The 21,705-nt window shown below is 48.5% G+C and overlaps 2 protein-coding genes across 54 annotated transcripts in view; both read left to right on the forward strand.

The window, feature by feature from the left end:
* Positions 1-14,373, forward strand: part of LOC146403655 (uncharacterized) — a 93,481-nt gene extending 79,108 nt beyond the window's left edge. Inside the window, exons 3-8 of one of the 4 annotated variants that reach the window (XR_014842970.1) lie at positions 3,253-3,403; positions 4,528-4,646; positions 9,502-9,572; positions 11,267-11,471; positions 12,897-13,022; positions 13,868-14,373. The gene's annotated coding sequence lies outside the window, so the exon portion shown is untranslated. Of the gene's footprint in view, positions 1-1,503; positions 1,672-3,252; positions 3,404-4,527; positions 4,647-9,501; positions 13,541-13,867 lie in introns of those variants that run through there. The other 3 variants (XM_085021028.1, XM_085021026.1, XM_085021029.1) reach the window with 3 other exon arrangements.
* A 2,740-nt stretch (positions 14,374-17,113) lies between these two features.
* ZFAT (zinc finger and AT-hook domain containing) overlaps positions 17,114-21,705 on the forward strand; it is a 383,679-nt gene continuing 379,087 nt past the window's right edge. For 26 of the 50 annotated variants that reach the window (XR_014842957.1, XR_014842958.1, XR_014842930.1 and 23 more), the window contains exon 1: positions 17,114-17,310. Coding sequence is in view for 4 of the 50 variants with exons in the window: in XM_085021015.1 (XP_084877141.1) it covers positions 17,292-17,310 (19 nt within the window). In the remaining 46 variants the exon portion in view is untranslated. Of the gene's footprint in view, positions 17,311-17,511; positions 19,082-21,705 lie in introns of those variants that run through there. The other 24 variants (XR_014842945.1, XR_014842962.1, XR_014842961.1 and 21 more) reach the window with 4 other exon arrangements.

Below are 21,705 nucleotides of genomic sequence, written 5' to 3' on the forward strand. Positions count from 1 at the left end.
TTTTATTTTTAATTAATTAATTAATTTATTTATTTATTTTAGGGCTGCACCTGTGGCATATGCACGTTCCCAGGCTAGGGGTCAAATCAGAGCTGCAGCTGCAGGCCTACACCACAGCCACAGCAGTGCCAGGTCTGAGCCGAGTCTTCGGCCTACACTGCAGCTCACAGCAGTGCTGGACCCTCAGTCCACTGATTGAGTGCTGGACCCTCAGTCCACCCTCAGTCCACTGATTCCAAGGGTCGAACCCACATGCTCATGGATCCTAGTTGAGTTCCTTACAACCAGTAACAGGAGTGTTAATAGATACTTAAAAGTTGCAAACCCCCCAGGGTCTATGGAGTTGTCTATTCTAAGGCCATTCAGAATGGCCCCAGATGGATTTCACAGTATAAAAGAAAGGCAAGGAGGAGTTCCCACTGTGGCATAACGGGATTGGTGTTGTCTTGGGAGCGCTGGGACACAGGTTTGATCCTGGCACAGTGGGTTAAGGAACCAGCGTTGCCACACCTGCGGGGTAGCTCATAACTGATGCTCGTATCTGATCCCTGGCCTGGGAACTCCGTGAGCCTTGGGGCGGCCAAAAAAGAAAAAAAATAAAAGGAAGGCAAGGTGAGTGGCTTTAGCCCCCTCACATTCACTGGGAACTCTGTCACCGGGGTCCTACCCACCCTGCGTCTTCTGAAGGTGTGTCTGATTTGGGCAACTCTTTAGCAGGCTCAGCAGTGTCTGTCCCCTTGGCTGTTTTCCTGGAAGGACTTCTGAAGCTGCTTCGGAGTGCAGCCCTGGGCCTCATCCGATCACTCTGTCCATCGCTCTGCTCTCCTGCTGCGCTAGGCTTCTGCTTCCTCAGCCAATGTCTTGCGGTCCCCATCCTGGGGCCTTGGCGTGTGCTCTTTCCTCTGTCTGGAGTAGAGTTCCCCTGCTTCTGCCTAATTACCTCCCCCTCCTCATTCATCAGCTCTGGTGTCTCCTCCGGAGGGAGGACTTCCTGCTGTATCCCTGCCTCCCCCACCCCCAGCACCCTTACCCCTCCCCCAGCACCCTGCCCCTCTCCTCTTGGCAATTCTTCCAGCTTCAGCGTGGACACGGTTTATTGGGATCATTTGCGGGCAGGACGACTTCCCCTTTTAGAGTCTAAATTCCCTGAGAAGAGGGAAGAGTGTCTGGGTTGGCTCAGCCCACTCCTTCTTCGGCCCAGAGCTGGTGCTCAGATATCTGAATGCATGAATGCATTAACGACCAAATGAAAAGCCAGTCTCACCAGCTCCTCCCAAGGTAGCCATTATTAATCTCATTTTAGAGGTGAGGCAGAAATTCAGAAGGGCCCAGCAGCTTTTGAGGACGGCAGCTCAGCATCCCTATTTAGAGCTGCCTGATTTCAGCACCTCGGGGACTTGGTGAAGGAGGCTGAGCGGGTGCAGTATTTAGGGAAATTTGAGTCTCACCTGTTTGTGTTCCTTACTGATGCTCGTGAGATGCTTTTGTTGGCTATGTTGATAGGAAACTAAAAGAAAAGCAGCACTAGACTGGAGGAATGATGATCATGCAAGATGACCCTGAGCCTTGGTCTGTCGTGGGGGCGAATGAACCAGGATTGACAGTAACAGGTCGACCAAGAGACCTGAACAGCCACACAATGCAGAGTGATTTCCTTGCACCAAACACTGGGTTGGTTGTTTTGGGTTTTTTTTTTTTTTTTTTTTTTTTTTTTTTTTTTTTTTGTCTTTACCCTGAAGGAATTGCATTCTTTGCTTGGAATAATTGGCAAGATGTAAAGTAAGCAGGGTAGGCGTTCCGGCTATGGCGCAATGATCAGTGGCATCTTGGGAGCGCTGGGACGCAGGTTTGATCCCTGGCCCAGCGCAGTGAGTTAAATAGCCCGCATTGCTGCAGCTGCAGCTTAGGTCCCAACTGTGGCTCAGATCTGATCCCTGGCCTGGGAACTCCATATGCCACAGGGTGGCCAAAAATAAATAAATAAATAAATTTAATTGAATATTTAAAATTTTTTTTTAAATAGAGCAAGATTGAAACCCACTCACTGATCTTGTAGACAATTCCTAGGATAGGATTTGAGGGTCACGGTCTTCCCTCTCCCCTCCGTGACCCTGTGAATGAACTTGAGTTCTGACATCGGGGGCCAGCAGAGCCCTGGTCCCTGCTCCCCAGCCTGCTTCTGAGCTGCCTGAGGTGCTGGTTTCTGACTCAGCCTGGAGGCTGGCCCTTAGCCGTCTCTGCATACCTCCTGAGGCCGATGCTCTGCCTTCTAAGAAGGTTCTCAAGTGCACATATCCGGGACAGACTTGCCGTTGGCATCCGTAACATTTTGTTGTTATTTTTACTTTTTAAAAATTCTGACTCATGTTTTATTTTGCCTAACCCTGGACCCAGTGAAAAACATGTTTTACTCCCTTGGGATCATGAGATCAGCTTTACTTTAATGGTGATGGCGTGACATGTCATGCATTTAATCTCTGTTACAGGCTTCCTGAGGGATTTATTGATTTATTTTATAGCAAACGAACAAACAAAATCCCACCCCCCTCAGGTTGCTCTGCTCCCTCAATATTTCATTTGCAGATTAGGGGCCCAGAGGAAACCCCTTAAGGAGTAAAAAGATAGGAGCTCCCATTGTGGTTCAGCGGCAATGGACCCAACTAGTATCCATGAGGATGCGAGTTCTATCCCTGGCCTCGCTCAGGGGGTTAAGGATCCGGTGTTGCCGTGAGCTGTGGTGTAGGTCAAAGACACAGCTCAGATACAGCATTGCTGTGGCTGTGGTGGAGGCTGGCAGCTGCAGCTCCAATTCAACCCCTAGCCGGGGAACCTCCATATGCCATGAGTCCAGCCCTGAAAAAAAAAAGTATAAAGATAATAAAACATGGAAACAGAAATACTAATGGAAAAACCACGTAGCCCTGCTATTCTGATGGTTACACTACGTCCTCAAGCATTGTCAAAGATCACCATGTTTGTTTTATTTTGAATTTAGTGGGTTTTTTTGGAATACATATTTCTTTGGTTGGACATAGAGTCAGATCCACCGACTGTCCAAGGCCCGCGCTGGTCTCGGTGCTGCTTCTCACTGTAATTCTGTGCTTGGGGAAACGCGTTCATGGGTCTCGGGAGGTTTTATGTGGTTGTTCCTCCCAAAGCAAAGGTCTCAGGCCCCTTTAAGGCCCTGATAAAAGCTGAAGACCTTCCCCGAGGAAAAACGTGTCGTGCTAACACAATTTTGTATAATTTCAGGATGTTCATTTACCCTCCCCAAAGCCATGGACTGGGATGAAAACTGCTCCCAACTCCTTCCAGCCCTGACACGGGACGATGACGCTGAAGTTTATCTAGGAAGAGGCACAAATCGGACAGCCGACCCTAATAAATCATGGAGTAGGAACAGGTGACAAGCACACACTTGTACCCATGTGACTTCTCTTCTGCCAGCTCCCTCCAGCGCAGGACAAATGGTGGGTGTGGTTCCCCCCCACCCTGTGCTGAGCTGCTGACAGGAGCAGGGAGCGGAGGCAGGACTGGGCTATGCTGATCTGATAAGAGGATTAAGTTTCAGCTTCCCTCCCACCAACCCTAATGCCCCGGACTAAGCGGCTGCCCAAGCTCAGCCCTTTCTCAGATGGAAAATGTCTCTCTGCCCAGGCAATCGCTGCCTGCCAGCTCCCAGAGCCACCAGCTTCTCCCCCAACCCCAACAACACCTTTGCCCAGGTGGTGCCCTCTGTCAGCAATGCCCCGCCCCTCTGGTCAAATACCCACTTGTTCTTCCAGACTGGTTCAGGTTTCACCTCTGAGCTGTTGCCCTAGTTCTGGGGGAGGGTTTAGCTGCTCCCTCCTGTGCTCTCCTGGCCCCAGGCCCGCCCCTCTCTTCCTGTGCTTCCCACGCAGTACGTGTGGACCTCCGACGGTAGTTATTTTTCTCACATGATTATCTTTCCGTTGATAGGATGAGCTTCCTGAGGACAAGGACCAGCTTCCTTCGCGGGGTCTGGCATATAATGGTTTCTTTATAAATGTTTCTAGGATGCTGTGGCTGAGTATCTGTGTATATGTGTATCTATGTGGGTGTCTATATGCATTTATTATATAGACAAGCTACAGAAAGAAAGTAGCTGATAGATACAGGGTACGTGTAGCAGACAGACACCCTAGCGAAGCAGCAAGTTCATGAAAACTTCTTTCCTAAGAGTAAAGGCTAATCACAAGGGCACTTGAGAGCAGCCTGAAGTGCAGGGAGCGGTGTGATATGGGGGCAACTCAGAGCAGACACAGAGCATGCTCTTGGCTGGGCAGAGACTCCACGTCTGGGGCCTGGACATGGAAAGCAGCTTCGTGGCAGAGTCTCTGAAGAGCCTCCAGAGGCAGGAAGCTGCCCCTGGGGCCCCACCTGCCTTTCTCGCATTTATAGCAAGAGTGAGCTCTCTGAAAGGTTTTCTGCAGGGGTCTCATTTTCCTAGTGCATCTTACAGACCAAATGTTTAAGGCTTTTTTTCTTTTTTTTTTTTGCTTTTAGAGCCATGCCTGTGGCCTACATCACAGCTCACAGCAACGTGGGATCCTTAACCCACTGAGCAATGCCAGGGATCGAACCCGCATCCTCATGGATACTAGTCGGCTTCATAACCTGCTGAGGTACAACAGGCATGCGCTAGGCCTGCAGGCTTTTATTTTCTTTTGATTAACCTTCTGGGCCTTAACTCTAAATTGGGAGGAGGATGAGGCTGGTCCAGCAAACAAGGCATCCTGCACAGATGGGGAGGGGGATGCTCCACCAGCGGGAAACACTTCTCAGGATGAGTCACATCAGAAATGGGTGGTGACACCATGATGAACTGCCAGTGGCAAGACACACATGGAGACTGCGGCGTCTAATGGAACATTCGAGGGGCAATCAAGAGATGCAGCACCACCTCCGCCTCTGAGCAGTCGCCTGTAGCCGGACACTTTGGAGCCTGTTTTCCAGGCATTGGGCTAGTCCAGAGGTTGGCACGTGTGTTTACCCTCAGACCACTTTCCTGGAGTCCATCTTGTTATTAAGTCCAGCAGGACCAGCAGATAAAGGAGAAGCAGCAGGGAGGGGCCCGGAGCCCACACCCCTCCCCCAAACCTGATAACCCTGGCGGCAGGAAGGTCCCAGAGGAATCCAGTTTGATACTCTTTGCACTAAATTACTCCTCTTACCCTGGGGATCCCGAACTCAATGACCCTGAAGTCCAGATGGAAACATAAAAGGGTGATACCTGCTTGTTTAGGCTGTGGCAAAAGTGGGGTGTCCTCACAGAGGGAGCCCCAGGGGAGAAGCTGTGCTTCTTTCACGGGAGTGATTGTTGCTAGACTCTGGCAGGCCTATGAATGCAGCAGGCTCTGTGCTCCCTGAACAGATTTTTCCAGTGAAGCCAGAAATCCAGATTTTTCCATGAACTCACCTAATTTAAAAAAAAAAAAAAAAGTTAACGTGGAGTTCCTATCGTTGCTCAGCAGTTAACAAACCCAACTAGTATCCATGAGGATGGAGGTTAGATTCCTGGCCTTGCTTAGTGGGTTAAGGATCCAGTGTTGCCATGAGCTGTGGTGTGGGTTGAAGATGTGGCTCAGATCTCGCGTGACTGTGGCTGTGGCACAGGCTGGTGCTGCAGCTCTGATTCGACCTCTAGCTTGGGAACCTCCATATGCCGCAGGTGTGGCCCTAAAAAAAGAAAAGACAAAAAAAAATGTTAATGACTATTTTTTAGAGCCGTTTTAGGTTACAGAAAAAAATGCACAGAAAGTACAGGGAGTTCCCCTTACCACCTTCTCCTCGCCCCATTCCCATTTCTCCTGTTATTAACATCTCGCATTAGGAGTTCCCGTCGTGGCGCAGTGGTTAACAAATCCGACTAGGAACCATGAGGTTGCGGGTTCGGTCCCTGCCCTTGCTCAGTGGGTTAAGGATCCGGCGTTGCCGTGGGCTGTGGTGTAGGTTGCAGACGCGGCTCGGATCCCTCGTTGCTGTGGCTCTGGCGTAGGCTGGTGGCTACAGCTCCGATTCAACCCCTAGCCTAGGAACCTCCATATGCCGTGGGAGCGGCCCAAGAAATAACAAAAAGACAAAAAAAAAAAAAAATCTCGCATTAGTACGGTACATTGGTTATAATTGATGAATCAATATTGATGCATCATTACTGACTAAAGTCCATAGTTTACATTCATTCTTTGTTTTGTATATTCTATGGATTTTTCTCTTTTTTTTGACTGAGCCTACCCCATGTGGAAATTCCCAGGCCAGGGACTGAACCTGAGCCACAGCAGTGACAACACCAGGTCCATAACCCCCTGAGCCACCAGGGAACTCCTCTTCTGTGCATTTTGACAAATGCATAATGACATGTATCCACCAACCCAGTGACATACAGAGTGGCTTCACTGCCCTAACCGCACCCCCCCCATCCCACCTTTTCATCCCTCCTCACTTACTCCCCCTCTGCCCAGGAATCCCTGGCCAGCACTGGTCTCTTCACAGTCTCTCTTCTTTCCTGGAATGTCATACAGTTGGAACCGTACAGTCTGTGGCCTTTCCAGACTGGCCTCTTTCACTTTAGCAGTGTGCATTGAAGATTCCTCCTTATAACTCCCAGTTTTTAACTGTTGAAAATAAATTAAAATAGTCACAAAATGCTGAAAGGCAGACCTTCATCCTATACCTCCCTTAGTGGGATGAAGAAGCACCTTTTATCTTGCTTTTTACAACCAGCATTGGAGGCAGGGGATGGCAGGAGGGAGGATTGATCTCAGAGGAAGAGGCAGGAGTTCCCTGGTGGCTCAGTGAGTTAAGGATCTGACACTGGCAATGCAGCAACTTGTGTTGCTGCTATGGCGCTTGTTCGATCCTGGAGTGGAGAACTTCCACATGCTACCGGTGCAGCCAAAACAATACAAAACAAAAAAACCAAACATGAGGGGCCAGTGGCTCCAGAAGGAGACATGGCTTCCTGTTTCCGATTTGGTTTCTGGTTTCATTTCCTATTTCTGGTTCAAGCTCGCTCAGCTTGGGACAATCCCCTCCACTGGTCAGTGTGCCTGCCTCACCCACCATCCCACCTTTTTTTTGGTTCTGTCCCCTTTCTGCCCCACTCCCACTCACCCGACTTGCTTCAGAGAGAGAAAGCACAGTGAAAACGCCCCGGAGGGCCCGTCTCTGTTCTCCCCTCCAGCTGTGTCCCTGCCAGTGTTTGCCCAGAAGCAGCCGGCATAGCCACCCGATAATGAGATTTAGCAGCCTTGGCTGCCGGCAGTCAAAGCCAGTGATAACTGGATAATATTTCTTAGCATGGGGCTTACAGTTTATTTTTGTGCTCACGCGGTGCTCATATAGGAAGCATCACATTTACGTTTAAAACTTGAGGAGCAGCTTAAAAACATGGGGTCAGAATCAAACAGTCTTGGGCTCAGATGACATTTCTGCAGCAGGTGACTAGTAGGATGAGCCTCGCTGAATCCATACCGTCCCTGGGCCCCAGTTTTCTCATCTGCAAAAATGACCTCACTAGTTCCCTCCCTGAGAGTTACTAGGAAGACTGCTACGGTTGGCTCGCACACAGAAATAGTCATCCAGTATCAATTCCTTGTCCTTACTGATTGCTGGAGACCTGGATTTCAGTCCCAGTTTTCTTATCCTCCAACTTTGTGACCAGGGATTAGTCATAAACTGGAGACCACAAGCCAGGAGCTGCCCTGCTCCTATTTATTTTTGAACTTTTTATTGAAAACATTTTTTGTTTGTTTGCTTGCTTTTCTGGCTGCTCTATGGCATGTGGCGTTCCTGGGCCAGGGATCAGATCCAAGCATCAGTTGCAACCTATGCCACAACTGTGGCAACACCAGATTCTTAACCCACTGTGCTGGGCTGGGGATCGAACCTGTGTCCCAGTGCTCCAGAGATGCCACCGATCCCATTGTGCCACAGTGGGAACTCCTAACCCCTCCTTTTTTAAAAATGGAAGTGTAATGGCTATATAACTTTATATAGGTTCCAGGTGTACAGTAAAGTCATTTACAGTTTTTAAAGGTTGTACTCCATTTATAGTTATTATAAAATATTGGCTATATTCCCCACATTGTATGGTGTATTCCTGTGGCTCATGTTAAACCTTGCATTAGTAGCTCTTACTCCTGTCCCCCTATCTTGCCCTTCCCCACTTTCCTCTCCCCACTGGTAGTCACTAGTTTGTTCTCTATGAGTCTGCTTCTTTTTTTAATACTGACTAGTTTACTGGATTTTTTGGATTCCTTGTGTAAGTGATATCATACTGTATTTTCTTTTTCGGTCTGACTTAATTCACTTAGCATAATGCCCTTCAAGTCCATCTATGTTGCTGCAAATGGCAAAATATCATTCTTTTTTATAGCTGAATAGTATTCCAGTGTGTGTGTATGTGTGTGTGTGTGTGTGTGTGTGTGTGTGTGTGTGTGTGTGTGTGTGTATCACATCTTATTTATCCACTCATCTGTTGATGGACACTTAGTTTGCTCCCATATCTTGGCAATTGTAAATAATGCTGCTATGAATATTGGGAGTGCATGTATCTTTTCTGTTTTTTTTTTTTTTTTTTTTTTGGCCACACCCATGGCATCTGGAAGTTCCAGAGCTAGGGATCAAATTCAAGCTGGAGCTGTGACCTACACCACAGCTGTAGCAACGCTGGATCATTAACCCTCTTTGCCATGGTGGGAAGACCTATTTTTTCTCGTTAGTGGTAAATATTATTATTTTAAAGTCAAGGATCTTTTTATATGCACTCAAAAAGTACATGTAACCTAACTCTGCACCTTAATGAATTTTCAAAAACTGAACACACTACATACTCAGGGCCCAGATGGAATCCTCATCCTGCAGGGGCACAACTACCATCCCGACCTCTAGGACCCGCAATGGAGCAGTGACGGTGTTCATACCTCATTAAATGGAATCATGTCGTACCTGCTCTTGGGTCTGCTTCTTTTGCCCAACACTGTATGAGATTCACCCATATTGCTGGCTATGGCTGTAGAGTGTCCATATTTCTGTGTTCCAATAAAACTTTATTTATAAAAGTAGAATGAGGGTCATATTTGTTTGGTTTTTTAAATTGAAGTGTATTTAATTTATAAGGTTTTTTTAATTTACAAGGTTGTGTTAGTTTCAAGTGTATAGCAAAGTCATTCCGTTAATATGTATATAAGCTGGATTTATATATTCAGTTTATAGATCAATAGATAGGTTCTTTTCAATGACAGGTTATCATAAGATATTGAGTATAATTCCCTGTGCTGTAAGTAGGTCCTTGTTGTTTGCCTACTTTATGTATAGTAGTGTGTATGTGTCAATCTCAAACTCCTAATTTCTCTCTCTTCCCTCCCCGCAAATTGTCCATTTTTATTACTGATTATTGGAGGGTTGGCATTCTAGGGCTCTTCAACCTTCCATTTGTTTTCATAAATAAAGTTTTGCTTTTTTTTTTTTGCTCTTTAGGGCCGCACCGGATCCTTAACCCACTGAATGAGGCCAGGGATCAAACCCACATCCTCATGGATCCTAGTCAGGTTTGTTAACTGCTGAGCCACGAAGGGAACTCCCAGTTTTACTTTTTTTTTTTGAAACACAGCCATGCATGCGGACGCAGTTCTGCACTATCTATGGCTGCATTGCACTGCAGGGACAAAAGTTGGAAAGACCATATGGACACAAAGCTGAAGGTATTTTCTAGTGCATTACAGAATAAGTTTTGGACTTCTTCTGTGCAGCATTCCATTGTGTGAATGTACTAAAACCTAATTCTTCATTTTAACGTTAAGGCGCATTTGTGGAGTCGCCAAGTTGGGGCTGTTAGTAATCTGCTATGAACATCTCACGTATGTCTTTTAGTGAAAAACGCGTGTGCATTTCCATTGAGTCTATTCCTGGGAGAGAATTTGTTAAATCACAGGGTAGACGTTAAGTTTAACCTTCTCAAAACCATCCACCAGTCCTCCAAAGCGGTTGTGCCATTACTTCTCCCACAAGCAGTGTCTGAGGGTTTTGGTTGCTCTGTATCCTCTCTGCACTTGTATTTTCTGCTTTTATCATTTTGGCCATTTTCTTTGCTCCCGTTTTGGTGCTTCTTTTCTCTCTAGAAGTTACTTCTCAGCATCCAGGGGTGACTGTTTCATCTTTGAATACTTTGTTTCCTTAAGAAGCTCTTCTTGTTGCCTTTTGGACTTTTAAAGATCAGCATGTGGAGTTCCCTGGTGACCTGGTGGTTAAGGGCTGTGCATTACATAAAAAATTTAACATGCACGCCCCCACTTAATGCTCTCTTCTCCAGAGAAAGAGAACTAAACATTTCCAACTTACTTTGTTGTTGTCGTTGTTGCATTTTAGGGCTGCACGTGTGGCATATGGAAGTTCCCAGGCTAGGGGTCGAATCAGAGATGCAGTTGCCAGCCTGTGCCACATCCACAACACCAGATCTGAGCCGCTTCTGTGACCTACACCTCAGGTCACAGATCCACAAAGCTGGATCCTTAACCCACTGAGTGAGGCCGGGGATTGAACCGGGGATTGCATCCTCATGGATACTAGTTGGGTTTGTTACTGCTGAGCCACAATGGGGACCTCCCAGCTTCTTTAAAGTGGATCAGAAAACACGGATTTACATGCCTTCACCATCCTGGTTGCCTGGTTAACAACAGGCTTAGCATGTCTGGGCCTCAGTTTCCCCATCTGTAAAATAAAGAGGTTTGATTTCATGATCTTTAAGGTCATTTTAATGCCAACGTTCTGTGTTCAACTCAGGAACCCCTGCAAAGATGTCCACATACATTTCTAAGCAGGGGACGTCCCCCTCCCCTAAATGTTCCTGTCACGTTTATCTGCTGATGGTAGAAAATGGAGACATTTATTTATTCAATTTCTCTTCCTCCAACAAATAGTTTCTGAGTGCCACGATGTTCCAGATAAGACCCATCAAGGGTCTCCTGTTCTATTCTCAGCTCTGGCAGGAAGCAGGCAGGGAGAGTGGACTGGGTGCCTGGGGGACCCTGTAGCATCCATGGGAGCTTGTACCTGTGCCAAGCGCATTTTAAAAAGGCAGGAGTCATGGGAAACGTCGCCCTGATGAACCTCATCTGGGGCGGGAGGGTGACGGAGGGGAGGGAGGCGTCGAGGCCGGGCCTAAGCCTGGTCCCTGGAGGAGGGTGATGGGATGGGGGAATGCAGGTTTCGCCCTCAGCTTTCTCAGGATTTATTTCGTTCGCAGGATGCGACTCCCAGGCCAGACTGCTCATTGCTTTCTCCTGGACCTAAGTCTGTCAGCAAATCTGGTTGGCAGGCGCCTCTGCTACTTGAATTTTGCAGAGACCAGCCTCATTGAACTCACCCAAACACTGTCAACATGTGAAGGCAGGGTGGAGAGAATGCAAATACTAATGAGGATTGTGAGATATCAAATTCCACAGAGTCTGGTAGGAACACTGCTTTGACTTCTCTTTAAAAGAAAACCTAGCTAGGAGTTCCTACTGCGGCTCAACAGGATTGACGGCATCTTGGGAGGGAGCACTGGGACACAGGTTTGATCCCTGGGTGGGCACAGTGGGTTAAGGATCTGTTGTTACCACAGCCGTGGTTTAGGTCGCAACCGCGGCTTGATTCTGATCCTTGGCCAGGGAACTCCATATTCCAAGGAGTGGCCACAAAAGGAAAGAAAAGAAAACCTAGCTCTTGTGTGTTAATTCATTTCAGCCTCTCAATATAAGCCCGTGCAGTAGAGATTGTCACCTTTGTTTTAATGAATGGGGAAACTGATGAGAAGCTGCAAGTTTTAGAACTTGCCCAGGGTACTAGTTTCTAAAGGTGGAGCCAGGGTTATGGACTTAGGCTGCCAAGCTTTACGGGCACTGCTCTTTTAAAAAATTTTTATTTATTTATATTATTTAGTCTTTTGACCTTTTAGGGCCGCACCCATGGCATGTGGGGGTTCCCAGGCTAGGGGTCCAATCGGAGCTGTAGCCGCCAGCCTACGCCAGAGCCACAGCAACGTGTGATCCGAGCTGTGTCTGCGACCTACACCACAGCTCACGGCAACGCCGGATCCTTAACCCACTGAGCAAGGCCAGGGATTGCACCCCCAACCTCATGGATCCTAGTCGGATGCGTTAACCACTGAGCTACGACCGGGACGCCTATTTTTATTTTTTAAGTTTTATTGAAGTCTAGTTGATTTACAAGGTTGTGATAATTTCTGCCGTACAACAAAGTGGTTCAGTTACACATATACACGCATCCAGTCTTTTTCAGATTCTTTTCCCACGTAGATGATCACAGAATATAGAGCCTAGTTCCCCGTGCTGGACAGTAGGTCCCCGATGGGCAGTCATGCCATGTGCCTCAGTGCATGTGTCAATACAGGCTTTGCTGTTAATCATGATATTTTTACAAGCAGAGTAACGGAGCTTCATGTTTGCAAGAAAACCTTCACTTATAGGTCAGAATTGGAGGCCTGGCGGCTTGGCCAGCTCTGGTGTTGGAACAGGGAGCTGGATGACATCCCAGGGGAAGCTACCTAATCTAACTCGCCCCCAGTTACTGATGGGCCCAGGAATCCGTGCCCCAGAGCCACAAGGCTCACCTGCCTTAATCGCACTGTTAATAACAGCGCTGCAAAAAAATCACTCCGTGGGAGCCAGGGAATCCCCAGAGGATGAGCCAGGTGCCGTCGTCCCCAGGAGAAGGCAGGCCGGGAGAGTGGACATTTACCACGGCGTGAGGGTTCACCTGCCCGAGGTCACACAGCTTCACTTCCACGTCCATTGAATTTTGGGTACATGGTGTTTTGCCTCGGTTTACAATTCACTTCATTATGTCTCATTAGCATTCCGTGTCATTTACAGGGTCATAGAGAAGCTGAATCTATCAGCCGTTCTCCTGGGACATCTGGCTAATCCATTAACTTGCACCACCAGTTATGAGCCCTCTTTCTACCTGGTTATTTCGGAGACCGGCCCTTCCTCATTTTGGTACAGTTCCTTCACTTCTGGAAATCTTTGACTTATTCACAATAAACTTACCTGCTCTTTTCAACTCATAATCAGATATACTGAACTTCAGTTAGGAAACAGAATCCCATATATGCCAAACTTACCTACTTACTGAAACATCCTTTTTTTTTTTTTTGGTCTTTTTGCTATTTCTTGGTCTTGGGCCGCTCCCGCGGCATATGGAGATTCCCAGGCTAGGGGTCCAATCAGAGCTGTAGCCACCGGCCTACACCAGAGCCACAGCAACGCGGGATCCGAGCCGCATCTGCAACCTACACCACAGCTCACGGCAACGCCGGATCCTTAACCCACTGAGCAAGGGCAGGGACCGAACCCGCAACCTCATGGTTCCTAGTCGGATTCGTTAACCACTGCGCCACGACGGGAACTCCTGAAACATCCTTTTTAAAAATCCTTTCTTTGAATTACACCTAGATTTGTCATTACACATATTAATTTTCCTTTTTGATCATTAAAGACTCATGGCTTTTCACAGACTCCCCTTGTTCTTTCATTTATTTATTTAGTCTTTTTGCCTTTTCTAGGGCTGTCCCATGGCATATGGAGGTTCCCAGGCTAGGGGTCAAATCGGAGCTGTAGCCGCCAGCCTACGCCAGAGCCACAGCAACGCCAGATCCTCAACTCACTGAGCAAGGCCAGGGATCGAACCCGAAACCTCACGGTTCCTAGTCGGATTTGTTAACCACTGAGCCACAACCGGAACTCCACCCCTTGTTCTTTTAAATCGCCAACCATAGCCCTAGTTATTTTTTGTGATCTCCAAGTTGTTACAACCTGACCAGAGGGACCCCTTTCCTTTTCAGCCAACTCCCTTGTTCTTTTAGCAACAGCCAGGCATTTTGGGCTGCAGCCTGGTTTTCTGGCCATCGCAAGATGTCTCAGGCCATTCTGATGTTCCCCCTGGTCCCAGACATGGACCCAGCTTCTTTGAATGAGCCCTGGATACCGCTAAGGAAAAACGCTATTGAGATCAATATGTGGGAGCTGAGGATACCAGCGTGCTGGTGATGAGACGGCACTGCACAGCCACTGAAAAGAACAAACTAGAAAATATGCCGCTTCCTAAGGTCATAATTATGTTCTCAAATTGCTCAAATCATTCTGATATTACAACACTGTTTTCTCTTATGCCATTTTAAATGGATTTTTCTCTACCAAGTGCCTATTTAGATTTTTAACACTTCGCTCAGACTATGATTATCCCAACCTCTGATTTCATCATTGCTGTGCGCCTCCAGGCCATCATTTTGAGGTCACGTGTATGTATCCTTTATTAAAACCCGCTTTCAGTAAGCATCTTGTAAAATCATGTTTTCGTGTATATGCGTATTTGTCATATAGCTGTTAGACATAATTATAACATTATTGACACAAATATATTCAGTTATGTAAATGTATTATCCTATCACCAAATGCTATTTCATGTTGATACATTCAGTGGCACAAATTCACTCATGTGTGAGCCTTGAGAGGCTGACAGCCACCAGAGGGCCAGAGGGGAACTCGTCTCCTCTAGGAACAATCCCTGAAGCAGGATGCCATTTATTATATGATTTTGATCAATTTATGTTTAATTCCACTAATGTGCCTTCATGAAATGGAGGCATTTTGGGATAGTAGGCACATGGAAAGAAGACAGATGTTTGCTGACTGAAAGGTGCAAATCACCCGGCAGAGCCGGGGTGGACGCATCTCTCCCTTTGCAAGTCTGGTCCCAGAGAAAAGGACTATCCCCTTGTGTCTGTACACCTGAGGCCAGGCCAGTTTTCAGGAATAGCAGGTGCTCCGTGACTCTTCTTTGAATAGAGAAGAAAGAAAATGTCATGAGAATAATGGAGAAAATCACAGCTGTCCCAATAATTAACCCAGGACCATCATTCATAATCCACAATTTCTTTTCCTTTAAATTTTACTTTATTAATATTCTGAGGCAACTAGGTTTTGAGACACATTTTAAATGGCTTCATTTTCAAAATTCGTCTTGGTCATAACATCCAGGAGCAATCCATCTGCTAATCAATATCTAACCTTTAAATGCTGCTGTCAGAAAGGCGACCCAGCACAAAACCAATGCCGTCAGCCACCCAGAAGAACTCGGATTTCCTGACAGAAATCGATTCACAGCAAAATAGTGGTTATTGCAAATATTTAGCGTTCTACAAGGGGAAGCTCATCAATGCAACTTTTTGAGCAGCTCACTTCCAAGTGAGCTATTCTGACGGGCTCCACCTAGCCATCTATCTTGTGATGTAGGATGTGGTGGGTGTATGCTAATAGCCCTGGGCTTGCCTTGGCATTGGCCCTTTCAGGGGTGTGGTGGGGAGTGTGGGCACATCCTGGCAGGCGATGTGGTAAAGTGGGGAGGATACTGGGCATGGAGAGACCAGTTCCACACCTGGGTCTTCACTGGCTTGCTGAGTGATCTCAGAAAGCCACATAACCTCTCTAAACACCCTTTTTCACTTCTAGAAAAGAATGCTAGTCATATCTGTCCAATCTAACCCTTCAGTTGTTGTGAGGATGAAATGAAGGAGTGGGGAGAGGAGGTATCTCTGAACATATATTTAAAAGGCTGTAAATCTGGGGGTCTTACAATGACTCTTTGTCTCCTAAGAACTGGATTAAGGAGCAAGACAGGATTAAGGAACTCCTGAGAAATTAGCATCATCCTAAAGCTCAATATTCATGCGCGTTTTACTGACTGGAAAACAAGTGCCAATGGGAACGAGTGTGTTCCCTGAGGAACACTGCTGTGCAGCAGGATTTGTGAGAAAAGGAGAAAAAAACCTGCCTGGCTCCTGTGCTCAAGAAGCTCATGGTCTAGCCCCTGGGGAGGGGGTGAGCAGAGAAGTGCAATGGGCACGGAGAAGTGTGGGTGGAGCCGAAGAAGGAATTCTCCAGCTAAGCAGCAATAGAGGGGAGGTTATTCCAGGAGACTTACAATAGGCAAAGATTTACACTTTGGTATTTTCCAAATTTCTCACTTGAAGTTTTATTTTTACTTATTTTCCTTGTCTCTGTACTGCATGCACCATTTTAAGTTGACTGATTTTTTAAAATGTAAATGAGTTTAAAAAGAAAACTTTATACGATTGCTACCATAAATGAAAAAAGTTGTCCTTTTTATAAACAGAAGGCAACCTTAAACATACACGCAATAAGAAGTCATTAATTTATTCAACAAATAACTGTCAGACTCAGTTCTAGTTTCTAGCGCCAAGAGGGTGACCAAGGCGAGATGGAGAAAAATTATTGTAATAGCACGGAGAAAACACAAAATGACTCAGGAAGGTTCCTTCGGATGGGGTGGTCCCGAGGGCCCGGGCGCTAGAAGATGTCATTTAAGCAGAGGTCTGAAGGAAGTGGTGCACTAACCACCTTAACACCGAGGAGGAAAACGAGGTCACTACGTCTCAACCACACACTGTCACCTGCAGAGAGAAGGCTGTGAGCCAGGTTCTGGGAGCTGAGCAAGGGCTAGGGAGGCGCGCTCACACCCCACCGAGACTTTCTGCAAGACCATCAGGAGGACGGAGGCAGCCTGTCGCTGGGTGGAGGTGGTTCCAGATAGTTTCTGTCTCTAAGACTAAATCAGCTCTTATAGGGGTGCTCCTCGAGGAAAGCATCCCACTTGGGAAACACTGCAACCTCTGAGAAGGAGGCAGGCTGTGACTGCCCCGATTGACAAATTAGGTAACTAAGGCCAAGAAAAGTTAAATCTCTGGGAACCGGGACACCGGCGTGGAACTCTCCTTCCACGTCCGGCCCAGTGGTTCGGTTGCAAGGATCGGCCAGCAGGTAGATGATCCAGGCAGAACAGGGAAGACTCCCAATCCCGCAAGCCCTTTTCCAGGCCTCCCGTTAGCCCATTCCCAGGAGAGGCTCAAAACGCGGAGCGACGGAATCCGCGGAGCAGGACACAGAGCGGGGGCCGCCGACCCGAGCATGCGCAGTAGCCCGGCCCAGCCAGGCCGCGCTCGGCGCGGGGGGAGGGTCGTCCGAGGCTGACGTCCGCGACGCCGGCGTCAGCGCCCCGGGAGGAGGAGGGCGAAGACTCCATCCGCCATGTTGGATGCCGCAGATTCGCCATAACCGCGCCGGCTCTTTTCTTAAAAAAATAAAAATAAAAAGCGAAGCCTCAGCGGGTCGCCCCGCCTTCTCGGTGGGCGCGGGAGGGGGCCCGGAAGAGCCCGAGGCTTTTTTTTCCTCCGCGGTGGGGGCGTTGCCATGGAGACGCGGGCGGCAGGTGAGCCGGGCTGGGGGTTGGGGTGGGGATGAGGTGGGGGTGGGGCGCGGCGCGGCGCGCGGGAAGCCGTTTCGAGCTTGCAGACGGGGGAAGAGCGCGCAGGCCGCCGGGCGGCGGAGGGATCCGCGGCCCGGGGCGGAGAGCGGACGTAACGGCGTCCTTTGACGGCACGTTCAGTGGCTGGAAGTATTCCGCCGCCTTGAGTTTTTATTAAGAAAAAAAGCAACGAGGGTGCTAGCGGAAGGACGAGCAACGGGAAGCCACACGCGCGCGTGCGCGGGGCCGTTTCCAGGGCAACGGGTAGGGCCGGGGCGCACGCCGGCGACCGAGCGCAGGCGTCCTGGCAGGCGGGAGGTTCGAACCCCGAGGCTTCCAACTCTGTCCGCGTGGTCCCTGGGTGGGCCGGTCTCAGTTTGCTCCTCTGTGAAGCGGGTGGCTTCTCTAGACCCATGTACGTGGCCAGGATGTTTTGAAGGGACAGGGTTCCACCGAGCTGCCGAAGGAAATTTTCTTTATGTTCTACAGAGGGAGCCACAAATGCCAAGGATTAGCATTGCTGCTACTGGGAACCCGCTAACACCCTGTGATAAGCTGTAAATTTATCCTCTACCGGCCGCCCAGCTCCGTGGGCCCCCGTTCCTCACTCTTTAAAGTTAAGCTGAAATGCCACCCCCTCCAGGCAGCCGTCTCTGGCATCTCGGCTGAAGCAGCCTTTCTGCCGGCTGGATGCGAGAGCGCGATGGTTCTTCCACGAACACCTGGTCCAAGTCCCTTAACGTGGAGCCTGGGGCTCCTTCATCCGCAGCTAACAATAAGCGTGCACGCTGGGGCACTGACCTCACGCTTTTTGCTGCTCATTTCTCCCGACAGCTCTAATTTGTGTGTCATTTACTGACGAGGAACAAAAGTTCAGAGAGGTCAACTTCATACAGTTTATTAATGGCAGCGCTGAGGCTTTAAAAATCAACTTCCTCCGACTTGGGATGAAATCCAAACTTCAGCGCGGCTGCCTGACTTGTACTTCCATCCCCTGGATTAGCGCCTGTCCCCTAGTGGGTGCTCAGTGTGCATTTACTGAGTGGAAGCACGAAGAAACTAAGTGACTGCCTCCACCTCCCTCCGTCGGTCTGGTTCCCTTGCAGAGCCCGTGAGCTTTTGGAAATACAAGCTTAATGTCACAGGCTTACCCGCCAGGACCGCCTCCCCAGCTTCATCTTCTGGGCCTACCGTTTGATACTGAAGCAGCTATGTTGCGTGTCCCCCACGCAGGGGGTCGGGGGCTGCAGTAGACACCTGGAGCTTATGCTTGCTGGCTGGCTGACGTCACCGTCCCGACTGCCACGGGGCACTTTTCTTTGCTTCTTCAGTTCAAGCCAAGAGCTTTGCATGGCCCTCCCTGCTTCACGCCAGGCAGGGGTGGGTGGAGAGCCCTTCTGCCCTTGGTCCTGCTCACATCCCATGGTTGGGTCAGATTGGGGCAAGTGTGTGTGTAGTGATGGAGCCGTGCCAGAGCCAGAGTAGTGCATCACCTGGTACTTTGTGACAGTAACGGTGTCACTGCAGGACAGCCCAGTAAGTTGAGAGTTGAGTTGTTGCGGGCAAGGAATAGCGACTTTATTGGGAAAGCCAGCAGATGGAGAAGATGATTGACTCGTGTCCCAAAGAACCCTCTGACCTGAGGTAGAATTCAGGCTTCTTCATACTAAAAGAGCAGGAAGTGTGGCTGGCAGACTTCTTCATGCCGGAATCCCTTGTTCTTGCAGCTCTCCAGGTAGGTTTGTGGCAATATTCCCCTAAACCTCCAGCAAGACAAATGTTATTTTGTACTCTGCAACTCTTATCTCCTTAGGAATAGAAAAGTGTTATCCTTTAAAGGGCAGAGCCCTGAGAAGGGGCGCTCCTGTATATTTCAGGCAATAGGCAACTTTCTTTCAGTGAATTAGCTTGTAGCAAAGGCAGTAGAATACAAAGGTTAAAGTCAAAGAAACACCCAGTGTGGAATCAGATTTGTTCTCCCCCCCGGGGGCAGTGACAGTGTCTTCTCTATTTGCTGACTGCCCTCTGCCAGGTCACTGGGCTACTGCTGGTCCATGGCACTGCTCCTCTTCTGGAGTTTTACCTGTGACAGTTTTTAAAAAGAAACCTGGGCGTTTGTTGTAGTTCCCTTCAATCTGCCGATGTAATAAATGAGCAGAACTCTTGTTTTTAAATGAATTGCCGTCAACTTGTGGTCAGCTAACTTCTGAAAAGAATTTCTTGTTTCACCTGATTGTTGGGTCAACTTAGGAGCGCCAGTGCAGTAAGTTGGAGTTGCTTCTGGTCAGTAAGAGCCGGCCTTTCCGTGGTAAACCAGTAAACCAGCTGCGAGGGTGAATTGGAGCTGTTATCACACCACCCCCTCCTCAGCTGGTTTCCCATCTCTGTGTCTTTTCTTGCCTTACCTTGCAGTTTACATAACAGCGTTTCAAAGGTAGATATCCTTAGGTAGAATTCAGTTTCTGCCTAGGACCAGGGCAGTCAAGAATTAGGTATATTAAAAAGATTCTCCTCAATTGCATTTCCTTTTATAGATAGTTTCATGCCTGCTGCTTCTGAAAACCTCCCCAGCAAGAGGGGCTGATTTAACTATGTAGAGGGGATTTAGCCTAGAGTTAACTTTTCTCTTTGTTCTCAGCTGTTTATCCTGTTAAACGTTCACTGTCTCGGAAATTTCTCAAGGGCAAGTGTCAACTTTAAGGGCTGGAACTCTCTGGAGGGTGGAATGGACACGTGGTCTGGGTCCAGAGATCTGCTGCTCATCACTCAGGTCGGATTCCTGACCCGAGGGAAGTCACGTAACTCCTGTGACTCCTGCATCTGCAAAAGGAGCCCTAGCCCCCGCTCACCGCTCACAGTGCAGGTGCAGGGCTGGCTCTCTATCCTTTTCACCCAGACCCGGCTCCCTGCTCCCTGCTCTGCAGCCTGCTGCACTGTCTTCTTGCTTCTTGAGCACATTTGTGGTTGGAAAAGTCTACAGACTTTGATTTTTTTTTTTTTTTAAAGAAAAAGGTAATCTGGGGGTGAAGCAAAAACAGTCATATTAAATACTTATTACAGGTTTGAAGTTACATTCCCCCCCCCCAAAGAATGTAGCATATATAGATAACTACCTGCCTATGAACAGATTATGCTTGGCACATTAATAGAAAAAGGATTTAAATTGAGTAACAGATTTTTCTTCTTTTAAATCATGTACCAGATGGAGTTGCACATTATTGCACTCTGGAATCTGGCACCTTTGTGCCCCCAAATAAGTCTGGGCTGAGACAGGATGGGAAAGGTGGGGACCCGGCTTCAGAGGTGGCTGCTAGCCTTGCTAGGAGTGTAGGAGGAGACGGGGCCAGGTCAGCCTTGGCATCCGGAGCCCAGGAGCAGGAGGCTTTGGGAGCAGCATTCTGGAAGACGAGGGTCTCCGATGTCCTGGCATCCTAGAGGGCCTTGTGAGTCAGCCCCAAGGCCCAAGTCTCCTGGTAGGGGCCCTGGCTGGCCCCTTTCCTTCTGTTAGATGTTCTCTTCCCCTCTGCCAGCAGGCCTCTAACTCAGGGGCCACAGCTCCTGCTCTGCCCCTTAGGATCCTTCCTTCTTCCCTCCCTCCCTCCCTTTTTTTCTTCCACTCAGATTCTCTGGTTCACCCAAATATTTGTGCCACACTTTGTGCCAGGAACTGGGAATGCAAAGTCAGGTATGAGTCTCTATGTCCTTTTGAGGCCCTCATGCTGTCCCGGCAGTGGAAAACCAGCCCTTGCGGAGATGGCGCCAGATGCTAGGATGGACGTGAGCCCCAGGAATTGAAGGTTTCAGGCTGGGGGGAGGACAGTGCACCCAGGGATTCTGGGAGGGCTTCCTGAAAGCGGAGGCGCCTGAGCTGGAACCTGCAGCGTGAGCAGAGGTCCTCTGCCGGGGGATGGTGGTGCAAGGCACAGGTGTGACACACCCAAAGGTGAAGGTGTGTTCTGTGGGACTAGGTGAGGGCTGAGGCCAGGGGCAGCAGTGGGGTGTAGAGGTCTGTGGTGAAGAGTCTTTCAGACAGTAGGAAGCTGTTGGGACTTCATTATGAAGACTTCAAAGAACGAGGCTGAAGGGTCAGCTGGTTTGCCTTTCAGGAACTGCCTGGAGACAAGTTTTTTAAAGTATAATTTACATTCAGTGAAATGCACAGACCTTAAGCTTATGGTTTGACCACCTGTGTAACCCACACCCCTAATAACATAAATGCTTTCATCAGCCCAGAAGGTTCTCTCTTGCACCTCTCCACCCAGTCCCTGTCTGTCACCCTCACTAGTCTGAGTTCTCTCATCAGAGATTTTAATTTTACCTCTTCTAGAACATCGTAGTTCTTTTGCATCTGGCTTTTTA

The sequence above is a fragment of the Sus scrofa genome, chromosome 4, assembly GCF_054392235.1.
Source record: "Sus scrofa isolate SSC_HxYL_T2T_F1_AM1 chromosome 4, Sscrofa_HxYL_maternal_Yorkshire_Landrace_v2.0, whole genome shotgun sequence".
Lineage (NCBI taxonomy): Eukaryota > Metazoa > Chordata > Mammalia > Artiodactyla > Suidae > Sus > Sus scrofa.